This window comes from Cupressus sempervirens, chromosome 11, assembly GCF_028749045.1.
Source record: "Cupressus sempervirens isolate cs-2001-9-10 chromosome 11, ASM2874904v1, whole genome shotgun sequence".
Taxonomy (NCBI): domain Eukaryota; kingdom Viridiplantae; phylum Streptophyta; class Pinopsida; order Cupressales; family Cupressaceae; genus Cupressus; species Cupressus sempervirens.
The window spans coordinates 181260792-181273448 of NC_143128.1; the positions used below are offsets into that span (position 1 = coordinate 181260792).

The 12657-nt window shown below is 35.7% G+C and overlaps 1 protein-coding gene across 2 annotated transcripts in view; it reads right to left on the reverse strand.

The window, feature by feature from the left end:
* Positions 1–347: 347 nt before the first annotated feature.
* The window catches only part of LOC149528793 (uncharacterized), a 98217-nt gene continuing 85907 nt past the window's right edge, over positions 348–12657 (reverse strand). For both annotated transcript variants that reach the window (XR_016358651.1, XM_089809576.1), the window contains exon 8: positions 348–820. Coding sequence is in view for 1 of the 2 variants with exons in the window: in XM_089809576.1 (XP_089665702.1) it covers positions 755–820 (66 nt within the window). In the remaining variant the exon portion in view is untranslated. The remainder of the gene's footprint in view (positions 821–12657) is intronic.

Consider the following 12657-nt stretch of genomic DNA (forward strand, 5'->3'; position numbering starts at 1 on the left):
TTTTCCCTTAAAATTGACTTTTTGAATAAGCCCCGCATAATTAGTGAAACACAGGGCAAATCCCAATATTCTGTATTATGAAATTGACAGCGTCTGTCGAAACATGCTTGATTAATGTCCTGGGTGTTTTAGAAAAGAACAGCTTCAATTAAAAGAATACCTCCACGGGTTTGTAAATATGGCATATTTGCATACAATGAAATGAAGCTTCTCAAGTATGCTATTGCATTGGAAATAAACCTATGAAAGTGTTCCAATTGGGACAGTAGCATTCCAATTCCTTTTTAGCTTTTGCAATAAATTTGATAACAGCTTATTCCAATTACAGACACAAAATTTACAACAGGTTTTGATTGGTTGAATTGGAAAAAGGTAATTTTATAGGCCAATTTGGCTAAGAGCTAAATGAAGTAGCAATTAACAATTCATAGATGACAAGTTTGTCACCCATAAATATTAAATAATGATGAGTGAGAAAATGCTAGAAAACCATCACAACAGCAGAACTCACATTTGGTAGAGTTCAGCTCCTTTTGAGCAGTTTCCAGATGAAGACCATGACAAAATCGTTACAGTATGTACTCAAATCATGATATTTCCAAGATGAACTTTACGGGACATAAAGCAATGATTTGGTTCAGAGAAATGTATCCTATGTGCATTTTAATCAATACACAATAAATACTTTGACAAGAGGATGTATGTTACAATACGGATGATCTATGTGAAGCATTTGCACTCATAGCTTGATGTTTTAAATTGAAGAGGCCCTCAGGTAGAAGTTCCATGCCAACATAGCAGCACCTACCGCTGGCTCCACCTGTAAAGTGTCATTGGAAATTAACCAAACGGAATTAATGTCCTATAATTCATAATAGAAAAGCATGACAAGTAATTTTCTAAATAAAGCAGAATGTAAATGTCTCAAAAAGTTTGGCCTCAAGTAAAGGGTGCATAAAGACCACAGAAAGAATGGACATTTGCACATAATCAAGGTGCAAGTATCACTGTCCCTTGAAGTTTCAGATGCTGTTTTCTGTGCAAAAGAGAGGCTTGTGAAAACTAATACTCAATTAGGGAAAATAAATATATTGTAAAAAGTGGATCAATTATAATTACTGGATCTTCATTATATCACTGCATATACTAGAATATTTAGAATTAAAGAAAAAGCTAATAATTGACTATACGTACATTAAGATAAATCAATGGCAGTATATGTTGCTCCTTTTAAGCTTTTGAAAAAATCTTGTCTTAAAGTTTATTGCTGGTATGAAATGCTAAAATATAACTAGTTTGCTGGTGAATGCAATTGCAACAAGAATCTTCACATGGGAGAAAAAGACTGAAGTCCTTGTAGCCTCATGAACTTATGAACACTCATGTTTCTGAGCAATCCATATTTTAATGGTTGCACAAAGAAGTAAGCATAGAAGCACTTGAAATTTGAGAGCATAACAGAAAGTCTAAGTACATTATCTTCACATGGGAGAAAAAGACTGAAGTCCTTGTAGCCTCATGAACTTATGAATACTCATGTTTCTGAGCAATCCATATTTTAATGGTTGCACAAAGAAGTAAGCATAGCAGCACTTGAGATTTGAGAACATAACAGAAAGTCTAAGTGCATTAATGTATAATCTTATTCATTTATTATTTTTTCTTTTCTAGTTATATTCTACTGGCTAGCCATGCAGCTTGGTGCGTTGGAGGATCATTACGGTAATATAAAAATCTGAGTATGAGGAAGTCAGCAAGCCTCATTAGATGTAAACGATTTGCTGGTTATGCCCATCCATTTATTTCAAATGCAGATTTGAATGGCTTGGCAAAGATATGCCAAGAACATCAAATCTGACATGAATTGACGGTCCTCAAAATGCAGGGCAAGAGATGGAAAGGGACCTAAAAATTCTAGGCAAGACTCAAACCGACTTGCAAGGAAAAATGATGCCATTTATTTTGTCATTTACGAGGGACGGAGTACTATAACCGTGAAAATTTGATAAACTTAGTAGATTACAAAAAGATTTCATCAATTTCATAGGTTGGACTTTCAAAGTTTACAGTCATGGGGTTAGTTTTCATATATTCACCAGTAGGCAAGAGTCCGAATTTTCCTTAATTTGCCAAATGATTTCCCATTGGAATTTTTTGTCTACTCACACTGGGGACATTCCATAGAAGCGGGGACGAGTTGGGGACATCTCCTAGCCATCCCCAAATTAAAACAACATATCACCAAAAGGCAAAACATCTAAGGGATGCAAAGACAGGAAGGGGGCAGCATGGGGATAGCCAGTAGGATTTTTTTTTAAATAAATGTTGAAGCTTTAAAAAATACAACTTAATAGGTTGTTTGTTCGGCCCCATACCCCTCTAAGCCTTAACATCAACAGGAGGGCTCCATAGCTAACATTTGTTCATTTCTATATGCCAAAAACAATTGCAGCCAGAACGGAAAGGCAAACTAGCTGGGTTTGAAGGTGCAGTTAGAAAAACTAACATTGATTAGCACTAGTAGCAAGGAGTGAAGTAGCAACTAGCACGAGAAGTGAAAGAGGTATGCTAATCTTCCATTTATTTTTATTTTTTCAATTTTTGTTAAGTTTAAAGGATGAGATATATGATTTTTAATTTATTTATCTTCTATTTTCAGTTTCCAAATTTCACTTGCATATTGTTTCCCAAAACAAAACAAGAGCAATAATAGTGAGTAGAAGGTATGATGAAATGGAAGACAGAATTAAAGTAGTCAAAATGTGAGAATTACCAAGCTCACTTAAGGGTTTATTAGCATGTGAGAGTGGTACGGATGGAGGAGTACAGACACAAAATCCATTATATTGCCCTTCTAAAGTTCTAAAAACTAATGCAAAGGCCCCTTTAATTCCTGAAAAACATTGTTTCAATTTGCGACAACCCTAGACAAAGATAAAAAGAAATAGCCGGTACTAGAGTGTGTCACATTTGTACAACTGATTTTAGAGGGAGCTATACTAAAGTGTATTGTCATCTACTAGGTTATACAAGACAAAAGTTGAAGGTTTGTAAACTAATAAAGGAGGATGCGAGAGTAGAGTGTCACATTTTGCATATGGAGGCACAATCAAGGTCTAAGGTATTGCGAATGCCAACAATATCAATTTTGCACATGCCATCTATGGTAAGTAGTGCTAGTGGTAGTGGTGATATTTCCACAAGAGGGAAGAGGAAGACTATTACTAGTGAGCAACCAAGGACATTTATAGGATTGTACAATATGCATGCAAGAGGTTTGGAAGAACCTTCCGTTGCCACATTTTTTTATGCCCATGACATCCCATTTTGTGTATCATGTCCTCCTTACTTCAAACAAATGTTCAAAAATGTAGCTTTTGCTGGTTCCTTATTCACCCCAATAGAGAACATAACTATGCATTACCCTCCTTGACAAAGTATATTCAAGGTGACTTAGGTGATGGACATGACAAAGAGTCAGAAATGAATGGGCTATTCTCTTGTCATGGATGGGTGGATTGATATTAGACATTGGCCTTTATCAACAGTCATATATTTAGTTGACTCTTATTTTCTTATAGCTATTGATTGTTTTGGGAAGTGCAATGTCGCATAGCTCCCATTTCATATTTCAAAGGATGTCATAGAGAAGGTTGGGACCTCAAATGTTTTATAGGCAATAACCCATTTAGCATCTACATGCGAGTTGGCTAGCATGATGATGGAGGGTACTTACAAGCACATCTTTTGGACCCCATGTTGTGTTCATGCATTGAATATTGCATTAAAAGCCATAGGGAATATAGACTAGGTGGAACAGGTGATGATAGAAGCTAGAGATATTCAGATGGTTATTTGCATCCATCACACATCACTTGCTCTCCTCAAGATACCTCCAAAGAAGGAATTCCTCTAACCTGCAGAGACAAAGTATACTAGTTATTTTATTTTCTAGAGAGAGTGCTTGAGATGTAGGAAGGAGGTTCTATAGTTGATAGCTGTGAGAGTGGACCACACCAAGTATCAAGAAGATGTGTGAATGGAGTTCCTTAAGAAACAACTCTACAATTCTTTTTGTTGTTCATGACAACTTAAAAAGCATTAAAAGGTCCCATTTTCTCAATGGCTACAATGATAATATTAACAAAAAAGTGGCCATCTCTAACCCACCCCTCACAATTATTGACATTCAAAAACATTTTCCCTTCAGGCAACACTTCTATAATATTGATCAAGTGTCATTTTTAGCATGTTTCCACCCATCAAATATAATGGACGCACATGACTCAACCCATGAATCCCTTATAGGCTTGAATTGAACTTATACAAACCTCTTCTTCCAATAAAGTATTGTTATGAGGTTTTCACACCATCACATCATTGCAAATGGGGAACCCCGTTTTGTAATGTCCCCATTTTTGTCAGTATTAGAGTTTCATGGATTAGCCTATTAATGTGATCCTCGTAGGCTAATTATTGTGGATAGAGGGTCTTCTGAGGTAGTGGCTTGACTTGGGAGGGTTTTATCTTCTCCACAATTCAGTAAGCTACAAGTTGATTTTCGTTTGGCTCAAATTGGACTTCATTTGGGCTTAGTTTTGTGTACTTACTATTTGTGGTAAGTTGGTGTTAATCAAGATGGACCCTTTCTATTTTTGGAAAGTGCATTTGGTCAAATAGAGAAATAATAGGCATGACTCCTATTTCAAACAGCATATTTAAATGATGAGTATTTTGGGAGTTATTATATTTTTAGTGGCCAAATTATTATTACATAATTAAATGGCTTATTATAAAGTTATAATTTAACTTTATAATTTCACTTAAGTTGAAGGTTGAGTTATCATTGGAAAGAGCCATTTATTAATTAGTTAAGCCAAGTCAAGTGAGAGAATCTAATGAAAGCTTCTAATTAATGTTGTGTGGTGAAGCTTCTTGAGTGAAGTTACATTTGGGCAACAAAAGGGAATCTGGAAGTTATAAATACAAGCCCATTTGTTAAGAAAAGCATGCTTGGATATTTTATTTGCTTTTGATGCCTTTGTGGTTTTTTCTAAGTTCTAATATTTTGTACAAGGGTTGAGTCTGAGAAGTTCTTGCCAATTGTGCTGAAGTATACAATTGGCCAACATCTCCTATTGTATTTGTTGTAGCTAAGGAGAATAATCTTGGTTATTATATACTTACTGAAGCATATGGCTAAGGGTTTGAAGTTTTAGAATTGAGCGTTGATGCTACAGTTGAGGTATTGTGGATCAATTTCTTAAGGTTTGCAGCTTCCATTTTTGTCATTACTGTTGCTTGGAACTGTGAAATCCTGAGATGTAATTTGATTCGATGCTGATGTAAATTGAATAGAGAGATAAATATGGAGTAGTTCAGTTTTTTTAAAGTTACATGGCATGGTAAATCAAATGCAAATCTATCATTGCCATTGAATTGAGCTTTGTCATCATCAGTGTTGTTCAAAAATTGCCTAATCTTGGTGAATGTGATTTAGTCAGCCTTGGAGTTCTTTTCAATAGTATTGGCATTGTATGCTAAATGTTATGACATAACGTCAAAAGTCAGAAATATTAGTATTTGTTAGAGCTATAGCCAAGTAGGGTTATTACACATTTTTTGCATTGGGAGTTGGTCATTAATCTGTCTCAGTGGAAAAACATTTTCCAAGTCTTGAAGGATTGAGCAAGTTAGTTTCAAATGTCAATCAAGGTCTTGTGGTGGACAATGAGTTGTTAGGTACAAGATGCTCTCCATTCTTAGGTGAGGTTTGATTTCCATTGTAGATAAAGCTTGGGCAAACTTTTGAATTGGGTTATGTGTTGTTGGAAACTAAAGAAATGAAGGTTGGATTGTGATCTAGCATATCCATATCCCAATAATTAGGCAACATCTGATAAAGGAAGAGGAATTTAGATGAGAATGATTAAGGGCAATCCGAGTGAACAAGTGATGAATTTCAATCTGATTGCTGATAGAACTAAAGGCAAGCTTAAGGATAAGATGAAACTCTTAATTGCACAAGCTGAATGTCTGATTGTTACAAATTGCATTCTCAAATTTTGAGTCCAGCACTTGGAACAATTTGGAGGTGGATTCAATAACTTACCCAAGAAGGGGGTGAATTCTGCCCTAGAAGGGGTCATATTCTGCCCTAGGCTTGATGCTTTGCCCCACAACACAACAATTTCCATGCCATCTTTTAGTGGAGCCAAAGACGTGTGCAATGTATGCCCCAAGCATGGAGCCCCATGGCTAGACATTTTATGACTTGTGTTTTGGAGGAGCTCTAGTCCATTACATTTCTACTCCAACTCAAGAACACTGAGCCTAAACACAAGGTGATTGCCAACCTGCCTTATGAGGTGCAAGCCCAAAACCAAGAAATTTTACACTCCATGTTACGAGAAAGCACCCAAAGGATGGGTATTTTCCACCCATGTATGATGTAAAGAGCCCAATTATTGGAAAAACTACACCCAAGCTAAAAGTTAAGTTCGCCCTAGTAGTAGGCAATTTGCGCAAATGCAAGGCACAAGAAGACAAGCCCAACTCCTACTAGAATTCTGCTTGAAAGCTTGTGCAAACCCATGTCCATTTTAAACTTCGCCTTTATGTTGGTTAACCGAGCCCAAGAGCAAGACAAAATCCACTCAGCTCATAGTTAAGGCGCCCATGAGATGAACATTTTCTACCATGCTCAAGTCGAGCCCAAGACATTTACAAGTTTTGAGAATGTATGAACCCAAGGACTGGTCAATTTCCAGCAAGTCTGTTCAACATGCAAGTTTGACATAGCACAATATTAATAGGGTGATGTTTTAATTTTGTTCATACTTGTTATTTTCCAAGATTAGCACGATGTTTTCTCTTGTTTTGCAACACAATGCAGAGTGAGTTATGTTGTCCTCAATTTTGACATCACAAAATTGGGGCAACCCTATGCAACTTTCTCATGGATTAGTAGGTGTATCCTCTACATTTTCGATTATTGGATAATGCATTGTAAAGGCAATTCATCTTCCTTAAATTGTCCTTTAATTTGCATTTTTCAAGCATCCATTTTTAGAATTTTTGTCAAGTTAATCACCCTTTCGCTTGTCAAGACCAGTTTTTCTTCTCTAACTGCAAGCACTCGATTTATGGTAACCTTCAAGTCTTTTTCTTCGTTGTTTTTGTGTTTAGATTTTAATCGTGTTTTTGCCCTAGGATTATAGACCTTGAAATTCTGCTTGTTTTGAGCTATCTTAAGCCTCAAATGGAGTTGTCTAGCTCATGTTATTAAGATTTTAAGCATGCTGCAAGTGGGATCTTTCGGCCTGATTGCACGTCTTTATTAAAAATCCTTTAAAAGTGAGCTTTTATTGATAATAGCAAGAAACAAAAATGTGATTAAAGTGGGTTTTGAACCCATTTTCAAATTTTAAATTATTCTAAGAAGTTTTGAATATAGTTTTTGATTTTTTAAATGCAAAGGTGGGTTTTTCCAGTCCATTTACATATTATTTCATTAAAATTATAGTTACATATAAATATATTATCACGAGACACTTTTTAAAACAATAATGTGGGGTTTTTATTTAACTTTGCATGTCATTATAATGTAAATCACTTTCAAAACTCCACTATAAATTAATTTTAAGTCCCAAATGCATAACGGTGGGCTTTTTTAATGCAAATGCATAACGGTGGGCTTTTTTAATGCAAATGCATATATTAAGTTAAAAATATATGCAAAAACATATAACTTAACATGTGTAAGTGAGGTCTTAAGATGTGTTTGCATATAAGAAGCCTGTTATTATAAAATTTATAACTTAAAGGCTTTATAGTGGCAAATTTCAACCCAAAGACACATGTTTGCCTTTGAAACATCCAACTTTAACGACTTAAAGAGCTAGCTGGCAATTTTGAACCCCAAAACATATGATTTTCCTCCCAAAAAGCACGTTATTATGTGTTTGGCTTATGTTTTGCCATTAAAAGCACATCGGTGGCGATTATTGAAGGAAAAAACAAATGTTTTCAACTCAAAAAAGAACATTTTTAATAACTTAGAGGGCAAAGTAGTGTTTTTGAGTAAAATAAGCACATGTTTTTGGCATTAAAAAGCCTATTATTATGCCTGCAAGTGCATAGGATAGTGGATGCAAAAGCACATGTTTTTAAAGCCTACAAGTGCATAGTGGCAATATTTATTGCAAAAGCACGTGTTTTCAAAGCCTACAAGTGCATAGTGGTGATTTTGGATGCAAAAGCACATGTTTTTAAGCTCTAAAAACTCATCTTTATTTGTCAAAGGCTTGTATTTTGTCTTTTGGAGCTGGGTGGCAATTTGAAGGACAAAAGCACGTGCTTTTGGCATTAAGAAACTTGTTTTTGCCCTTCTTCCATAAGCGTTTGTTGCTGGACAGTGATTTTCGAGGTTAAAGCACATGTTTTTGGACTTGAAAAACGCACTTTTTGTGCATTATTTCCATCCGTTTTGACTTCTTAGAGCTGGGTGGCAATTTTAAATACATTTACATTTTGTTATGCATATGCATAACACCAAAAACAGCTCTTCCTATGCCTCTACTTACACTTTATTAGTCTCTATGGTGCCTAAGCCACTACCCATAGCCTATAGATTTTTTAGGTAAGGCGCGTGGTAAGAAAACCACTTCAACTACCTCTTCAAAATCAACTTCTATAATCGTAGCTATTGTGCATCCATCTTTGTTACTAGTGCGCCTACCCTTGCTTTTGTGCACGATGTCTCTATATATTATTCTACCTTCGCTCCTACTATCCTAGATACCATTGACTTTGCTCCATCTATATTTTGATCACGTTCTGGCCAATTAGAGCAGATTTTTGCATGCAATCCCAACATTGTGCATCAAGGGAGGTATCTAGGATAAGAAACTTCATTTCCAATTTGTTCTTCATTCATTTCAAGTTGTATTTGATGCCCTAGATGCCAGTATTGGTTGCCATTACATATGCATTTGATTTGGTCAATATAGTTGTTATTCTTGTGCATTTTAATCCTCAATCATTCAAAATTTGGCAAGCAACGAATCTTGACTCCAAAATGCATTCATCTCAAGAGGATTGAGTCAGTCTTCGAAGTCTATATAATCCTCTTTTTGGAAATCTTTTCTAAATTTAAAAATCTCTTGGATTTGATTCAAATTTTGCTCAAGGATTTGTAAAGACTTCTTCTCTTGTTTTTGGTGAAGAGAGATAAGTTGTTTTTTGTGTTTATCCTAGGGCTTTGTTGTATTTTTTTTTTCTTGTTGAAGTTTGTAGATCCTTCATTTCATTTTGAGATTTGCACATGTTTTAGTTTATGTGTTGTCTCTTCTATCTTTCGTCTTCATTTCTCAAAGTTGCATATGCAAGTACTTCATCTTGCTTACATATGTAGTCGGGGTTAAAAAATACTCATTCTATGATTGGAGTATATGAGAAAAAGCAAGCTCATTAACATGCATATGCAAATGCATTTCAAAAACCTACTTTCATGCATTCCATGTTCCTTATCCGCACTTATCCTACTGTTGCCACATGACTTAAACTTCACGATGGTAGTTGCTTGCCAGTTCATTTATAATGGAAATACAAATCCCTATTATAAGTAGACGCCATGCCATACACCTTTTGTGCATTTTTCCACACATAAAGTGTGTTGTCCGCATATGCAATGCTCCCAAAAAATCTCGTTTTTGAGTTTTTCTCTCATTTGAAAAGCTGGTTTTTGCCTAAAATCCTTTTCCCTTTGTTTTAGATTAAGGTAAAAACAAATTTTGAAGGGACCTGAAACCCTTAACATCGGAAAAGAAGATATTCAACAAAGCATACCAAGAAAGCAAGCTCCTGAGACCAAAAAACAGACACAAAATCAGGTTTTACAGGGACCTAAAACCACAAAATGTAACCATAAAACACGACCAGGTTTTACAAGGACCAGGAACCTACAAGTTTACAAAGCTTTTCAAAATGAAAACTAAAAATAGGAACAAAAAGAAAGCAAACCGCTACTGCAGCTCCTTGATCATCTTTGCATCCTCCTTACCCACATCAGTTGTACTATGAATGGTATCAACAGGGGTAAAGCCAGTACCAATAGCAACCTCAGTAGCCTTCTTCTGCGAGCTCAATCTGGTCCTTTTACTTGGTCCTCCAGGAGACACAATTTCCTCCTTAGTCTCCTTCCCCAAACTTTTCATAGCCGCACACAGACTAGAAGTCACTTGTTCCATTTTGTTGCCACTTTCCTTGATCAAAAGTTGGAGGTCTTGTTCATATTCCTTCAATTTTTCAGGTATTTTTCCCACCTGGGTATCCAACAGCACAAGTTTGGCCCGGTCGTTCTCCTAGTCCTTCTGCACTTTACCCAATTTTTTCTTTAATTTCATAATCTCATTGTAAATCTAGGAATCTCCACAAAGGGAGGAGTCGGTTTTAATCTTTGTAGTATCAAGGAAGGAGAGCGAGACCCCCATGCTCAGATCATCCATCTCCTTTTCCCTTGGGTACTCCCTACCTTTATCCTTTTCCCTTTGTTGCTCAACGACCTTCCACTTATATCCTATATGCATGCTCTTCAAGCTATGCAAAGTTTGGGCTTGAAAGACCATGTTATGGCTTTTTTCTAGTGACTAAAGAGTGACAACATACAAAGAAAGTGATGAAAGATGGAATGATTGTAGGTATAGAATTTTTTCAAGATAGAGATGTAAAGAAATACGCATTTCAAGAAACGACCACCATTATACAGTGGGACGAGCAAGGATGCAAGTTCTTGTTCCAAATCAAGATGCTTCCACCAAACCTAAGCACATCAATTGTAAAGCATCCTTGTAGCAGCATAAGCGCCAATAAAGGATGATGTAATAGATGGCGTGTCTTGTTAGGCACTTAGAATATTTTCATCATGTATTTGTAATTTGCATTTGACAGATTACATGTAAAGTAAAAACGAGATGTATTTGCACATGATGGTATCATGTGCAAAGTTGTTTTATGTAATCATGTTGCAAGTTCTTTAAGCCTCATAGCATTGGATAAGTCAAAGTTAAATAGTTATTTAGAGAATAAGTCATGGAAGTTTAACAGTTTTCCCCTTCTTTCTCCACCTTTCTCTCCACTCTTTTCCTATATAAAGGAGAGAGCTTGTTGTAAATAATCATCTTTTGGCAAAGCAAGAAAATTTTGCTAGTTTATATTTGCAATCTAAGACTTTGAGATTAGATTTAAATTGAATTGCTTTCAACAAAAGGGGCAACTTGCTTTCAGACTTTCTATTGATTCAAGGTGTTATGTTATGACATTTTATGGATATCGATTGTGAGTTGAGAGAGATTTGAATTCAATTGTGCAGACTTTGAGCTGCTTATTTTATAGCCAATTTGAACTTTTGAAGACTTTGTGTTACAGGAGAACAAGTTGTTATAGCTGAAAGTACTTTGAGCTTTGGTCGTAGGTATTTTTATTAAAAATGAGAGCATCCAGTAAGAGACTTTATGCCTTACTGGTTATTCTACTTGAATCCTCATTTGAGACAAGCATAGAAGACTTCTAGTTCCTATATTTGTTTCACAAAATATACAAGTAAACTACTGTCTCTAATGTTTATCTTATGTCAACTTCCGAGCCACTCGTATTGTCGTAGCAATATATACCTTTTGTTAACTTGAAAGTTGTAGTTATGTATGAATCATTCTGAAAAAAAAGAGGAAATGATTAACAAGAACCACCCTTTTGTTAATATCGATTAGGTCTCTATTGAAGCTACCTACGGTAAGAAGGGAGGCTCCCCTATTGCTGAGAGGAGAGAGAAATCTAATGAGACGTTGCCTAAAGTCGTAATTTTGTAAGTTGTGGTTTCAGTGACTTACAAAAATTTTAGCCAACAAATTCTATGATATAGAGGAAATGCAAGTACAAAGGTTTGGGACTTCAAAAATGCAGATACAAAATGAAGATGACAACCATGAGGAGATTCAATGTAAGACATTCATGGAAAAAATTGCTTGCAATACCAAGGTAACATGGAAGCATCAAAAATTTGCAAGTCAGCACATTAGACACTAGCAAAGGCATTTTGAGATTTAGAATTAAGATTGAAAACCTAAATGGAGGTATAAGTACAATGGAAAGAATCTCAAGACTTCAAGGAATTCATTGGTGAGACAAGACAACGTGATGGGGGAATCAAGATGCCAAGCAAGTTCAAAGACAAAGTGATGGAGTCATGATTATTAAGAAAGATCAAATTTGAACTAGTTCAAGTCATCAAGATGAAATTTAAAGGCCAAGCTATACAAGGAGAAAAGCCATGTCTGCAACTAGAGGAAGTTATCACAAACTTGAATATCCTTTGGAAATCCAAGTTCAACTGGAATGTTCCAACTACATGAAGAACCTACACTTCTACAAGAACAAGATCCAGGCGAGGTACCAATATGAGCAAGTTTAAGACAATTCAATAAATAAATTCCAAGGAGGAAATTTAAGAAGATGAAGCAATTTGGGAGTATGAGCCATCACAATCAATCTATGACTAGAAGATATTGAATATCAAGAGATATTGCTAGAGATGCAGAGACTCCTTTATGACAATGGAGAAGTGCAATTGATGAAGTTTACAAGATAAGCAAGCTAAGG